General features: G+C 40.4%; 1 protein-coding gene across 3 annotated transcripts in view; it reads right to left on the minus strand.

The window, feature by feature from the left end:
- Nucleotides 1–3,007: 3,007 nt before the first annotated feature.
- gata5 (GATA binding protein 5) overlaps nt 3,008–5,659 on the minus strand; it is a 10,673-nt gene continuing 8,021 nt past the window's right edge. For all 3 annotated transcript variants that reach the window (XM_017720170.2, XM_017720167.2, XM_017720168.2), the window contains exons 5-7: nt 4,881–4,965; nt 4,132–4,259; nt 3,008–3,710 (exon numbers count right to left, since the gene is read on the minus strand). In XM_017720170.2, coding sequence (XP_017575659.1) covers nt 3,594–3,710; nt 4,132–4,259; nt 4,881–4,965 — 330 coding nt within the window. In that variant the 3' untranslated portion in view covers nt 3,008–3,593. The remainder of the gene's footprint in view (nt 3,711–4,131; nt 4,260–4,880; nt 4,966–5,659) is intronic.

Raw genomic sequence — 5,659 nt, forward strand, 5'->3', positions numbered from 1 at the left:
GTTTGGGCTGGTTTATGTTTATGAACAGACGCCTACAGATCAACATAGTAAAGGAGCTCATCTGTGATCCTGAGTTTAAAGCCAGTTTTTATTCAACTTAAACTTGGAACTAAGTTGTAAATAAATCTGAAACTGAAACTTTGCTTGTGTGTAAAAAGTGATTTCAGAGCCACTCGGTTCTCCCTGATGGAAACGGTTTACCTTCAGTGTTTTGTGCTTCTGATCATTTTAATAGACGTCAGCGTCACTAATTAATGACGTTCTATTAAAAGACTGGTTTACCAAGAGAGACGCTGGAGGACTTTCACCTGAAATGAGTTCATGAAGCCAGTCTGGTTATAAAAATGATAACAGGACATCAGAGCCAGAATTACTCTTTTAGTACTTTTACTTTATACTTAAGTACATTTGAAGGTAAATACTTTAGTACTTTTACTCAAGTGGAGGTCTAAAGGGAGGAACTTCTACTTTTACTGGAGTGATATTTTACCTTGGGTGTCTCTACTTTAACTCAAGTACATGGTTTGCGTACTTCGTCCACCTCTGCTATCGACCTACCTACCTTCACATAAACACCTTGGCAAAACACAAAGACTCACACTCATTTAGTTTTATGGCATCAGGTCTCTAATGTGCTGCACTTAAAGCAGGACAATAGAAAGTAAACGTTGCCACGAGGGTCGTGCTCCCTGGAGTGACTCCTGCTGCTGACCACTAAGCATCAGCTCTTTGAAGCCATGCATACACAAGGACAATAGGACCTGCCATAAGGGCATTTACTGCACCAGGGGTATGAGGGCATGTGAACAAGCAGAAATACTGCTAGAACAGAGTTTTATGGGTTTTGGGGGGTGCTAAGTAAACTTTTCTATTTATTTTGTAACGAAATTTTCTTTTTTCTTCTCTAGTGGAGTGCATGTTTGAGATTATTGTTCCGTGAACGCTGTAATATGTCATTTTTATATAAGGGTTCTATGTACTGACTAGAACATAACACGTTTATTTGTGAATGTACTGTAAATAAAGTTTTGTTCCAGAATACATTATAGACCATTTTCATGCACTGTTAGAAATGATGGTTCTGTGCAACTACATTTTTCATTCATCAGGGTACAAACAATGTAAACGTGCCGTCAAAGGTCCAGCAGTGGTTTTAAGTCTGTCCCAGTGCAAAAGTTGGTGTTTGTTCCTTTTCATAACCGAATGATTTAAAACAGAGCAGTAGAATAAAAGCCTGGAGGCGAGGCGGTGTGTACCTTTATCTCTAAGAGTGTATCTATCCCTACATACATAGAGAGTCGACTTAACACATGCAGTAAATATCAGTGCTATATTGTTATATTAATATCACATTGATTAGAAAATTTGAAGTTTTTAAAAAATTATTTATGAGCAGTTTTTTGCAAAAAACAAAATCAAAGTGATATCCCAAATTATTACCGAAGACACAGCATTTTGGAATGAAACTCCTCGAAAAGTGGGAGTGTTTTAATGGTGTGTGTGAATAATTATTTTCTTTGATCCCTGGGAAGTCAAATCAAGCAATGGTGTACTGTCCTGTCTTTTCCCGTCCCATCCCATCCCGTCCTGTCCCAAAGGAGGAATGTAATGGATATGATCTATGGGCTGCTATTTTAGTAGATGTTGTAACAATGCCAATCTCAGAAGTCTCACAAGCTTTGGTAAATGAGTCAGCTATGATTCGGTGCGGTGTGTTATGGGCACGGTGTCTTATGCACTGAATGTCGGAGGGAGTTAACAGGGTCAATTCACAATAACACCATTATGTATGAGCTTGGCTTGTAAAGCAGAAGACGTTTTTGGTCATGAGCCAGAGGCCAACAGCAAAAGACCTCAGCTTTACACACTTCTCTCATGCTGCCCAGGCCCGTGCTTCATCGTCATGGCAACAGAAACCATGACAGCCACTGATAAGAGAGGCTAATTTGGCCAATAGCAATAAAGGCGGGTGTGCAGAGCCTCTCTGTCGCCATGGGGCTGTAAAGCGGGTGGGCTGCATGCTGACGTGCCCCGTCGGAGCTAACGCGTGCCAGCCAGCTCCGAGACCTCGGCACCATAAAGCCAAGCTGGAACACAACCTTTGATCGCCAACGCAAGGGAGAAGGAGAGTGAGAGAGGATCTGATCTACAGTTGTTCACGCAAACAAAGTGTGTACTTTGGTATATATCCCTAAATGGAAATATGTGACAGCAAAATACAACCAGCAGGAAAGGCAGCTTTCCCAGTTTTGTGCTCCGAGCTACTGAACACAAAAGCCCACACTTTGTAAAAAGTCATGAAGAGAGTTAAAAGGCTTGCACAATGGCTGCTCTTACAGCTGTGTTTGTAGTCACTGTAAATAATTTTCAGAGTATAAACAGCTGTGGAAATCACCTCAGAGCCCTTCTTGTTGAAAGTAAAAGAGAGCCGAGGTCAAAACAGTAAACGGGATTAGTCTTGTGATCTTATATCTGGGTAATCGTTTTAATCACACTGAAAAACAGCCAGGAAATTCCGTAAAACGGGAATCTTAGCCGAACGGCGTAGTTTCATTGGCCCAGACGGAAGTGGATTTTGTATTTTCTGTCAATAAAGTTTAAGCCCCTGATTAATAAAGCCCATCATTAAAGACAATTAGTCTATTAATCCATCTGAACATCCAAGAGCATCACAAATCCTGGACAAACAAACAGGGACATGCGGCGGACTTGATCCATATTTATATGGATTAGATTTGATTAGATTCAACTTTACTGCATCTAATCTAATCTAATCTAATCTAATCTAATCTAATCTAATCTATATCGGTAAAGACAGTTAGTCTAGCTCAACTTCCAAGAGCATCACAAATCCTGGACAAACGAACAGAGACACATGACAGATTTGATACAGCTTTATGTTCAATTGTATATCAACAAAAAAATACAGCAAACAAAATAAACTTTAGGTTAATATATTTAGACAAAACAGAACAAAATCTTATAATAATTAAAATAGTCATGTCCCTTTTCAAAGTTGTTTTTTTTTTTTTTTTTTTCTTTTTTGAGTCATTGCACTTCAGATTTTTGGAGGTGGAGCGATAACAGCGTTCGGAATCAGTAGAGGCAATGAGGAAACTAATGCGTGGGATCAAATGTTTCCAAAGTCATTCTGACCATAAAAATTCTGAGAAAAAAAACAAAAAAACAACACTGCTTAACTCCATGTGTTTGGACCGCTCTTATCTCAACATAAATAATGTATCTTAAAGGTTAATCATTAGTTAAGAAGCATATAATGGAGCACGTTCTGGGAAACGAGCGTCCTTCCCATTGTAGGTTAAAAAACTCCGCGGTTACTTGCTGAGTTGTCATCCGTTGCTTATCTCAGCAAAACGCCATGAATGCGAATGGGTATGATGTCAAAAACAGATACACAGCGAACAAGAACAAATGAAAGTAGCACTGGCTATACTCTATACAAACATGTCGTCGATTCACACGTTCCCATCCACTGTTTGTCGCGCGGTATAGTAGGTAGTTCTCGTCAAAAGAAGTCTTTGTCTTAGATTGCACTGGGGTGGTTCTCAGGACTGAGCGTGTCTCTGGTTGCATCACGCCTGGGATAGTGCACACCAGGAGTTCTGTGCGATGGACGTAGGGGTGAAGGCATAGTCCTCGTACTTGATGTCCACTTGTCCTGAGCTTGTGCTGCTTAACTGTGTTGAAGCCTTGAGGAGGACAGAGTGGTTAGTTGAAGTGGGTTTACGAGAAAGCTGAAGTTGTGTTTTCACGCTTAGTCGCAGTTAAAATCCATAGAATCAAAGTTCATCATTTTATTTGACTGGATTTGCTGTCTATGAAAGATTGAAACTCAAAAAAAGTGCCAAAGGATTGGTGGGATGCCACTGGAGGACCCCTATAGGTTCCCTACAGTCTGATTGAACGGTTTCAGTGGAATTCATGAACGAACTCCACTAGACGGCTGTTCCAGGAACCAAAAGCACCTCCTTTTTAGAGTCCATTTAAGGTAAGGGCTTATAAATGTGTGTTTTAAACAGCAGCAATTAAATCCCTAACCATTAATAAGACTAATGACAACGGGATTATGGCTCGGTAATAGGTGTCTGATTAACCAGCATTCATTCCTACCTGTGTGACCGAGACTACAGTTTGACCAGCATATGGAGAGGCGGCGATGTTGGGTTCACTCTTTATCGTTGAAGCACTCTCTGAAATGGGCTGGGAGGGAGGAGAGGTAGTGCCTGACGCTGAAGACCCTGAAGAAGCAGAGAATGCAAAAAAAAAACATTTTAAAAGGAGCCAAGTTGATTGACAGGCGTCACAAAATTGCCTTCGACTGGACCTCAGATGTTCCCAGATGGTGCCTCTATATCTCTATAAATGCTGTTTATCTCAGTCTTACAGGACTCTCTCACACTCTCTTCTGCCTTCTCCTTTCTTTCACACACCCCATATTTCTCTCCACACATTCTTTAACACACCCTTTCCCTCATTCCAATCACTCATCTTTACTTTCTTCCAAAAAAAAAAAAGACCCACCCAGGTTCTCACTGCTTTCACTATGGCTGTGCAATAATATTGATATTAAGGAATGCTGGAAATGTCAAAATGTTTATCTCACACCCGCACATCGTATCCCAGTGCCTTAATGCTTCAATGTAATTATTTTTCATGGAAATATTTAATATTGCCGCCGAGTTCAAATGTGACATTCCCAAGTCCAGATGGAAGCATGCATTATTGACCGTGCAGCATCCTTTTCAAACACTGGTTCTGTATTATTGTGCAGTTATTCCAACGTGTTATTATCATGACTCCTGCATTGGGATATCTACTGGATCAGGAGAGAGCTGCCGGAAGTGTGCGGCAAGTCTTACCTGAGGGCGCTTTTGTCTTGGGCATCTTAGGTTTGCGTTTCCTTGTCTGAATGCTTTCCTTCTTCATAGCTAAGGGTCGGGGGACCTAATGGACAACATAAAGACGTGAGTCATGACGTTTTGCTTGGTGGCTAACTGAGGGAGAAACATATCAAACGCTGAATGATATTCCATACATTATCTACACCAGCACATTAGTATCTTTTTTTTATTATTTGAAGGGCGTTTGATATTTGGATTGATGTAAAAGATTTTTTTTGCTTTGTTTTATTATTATTATTACTATTATTATTAAACATATTTACTTCACTTGAATGAAAACAGGTCAAGCACTTGTTACCACATGGTAACACACTAAGGCTAAAATGGCAAAATGTTTTTTTTTCTATTAACCAAATCATCTCAAATGAGTTCTAGTGACTCTGGACAGTTAGAGACCTGGCCTTGATCTTCTGGAGGAGTGTGATTTAATCTTGGGGGTTTCTAACAGAAATGCTGGAGAGGTGAGATTGCAAAGTGCTGCTCCCTTAATCTCCCCGAACAAGCCTACTATGACCTCAGTGTTGCATGCCCACCGCTGCTGTCGGAACAAAACCTCGTATCTCTGAAATGGCAACTTTACAGGAGAGGGGAAAAACCTACTTTACTTTGAATGTAAGTCAATGGAACCAGACTTTCTTTCCAAGTTATTGTGGCCAATTTGCTTTGGTCCCATGATCATGAAATTTACACACCATATCAAGGACGACAGACATTTTCAAGTTGTGTCAAAAACTGCA

Source organism: Pygocentrus nattereri, chromosome 9 (genome assembly GCF_015220715.1).
Source record: "Pygocentrus nattereri isolate fPygNat1 chromosome 9, fPygNat1.pri, whole genome shotgun sequence".
Taxonomy (NCBI): Eukaryota; Metazoa; Chordata; class Actinopteri; order Characiformes; family Serrasalmidae; genus Pygocentrus; species Pygocentrus nattereri.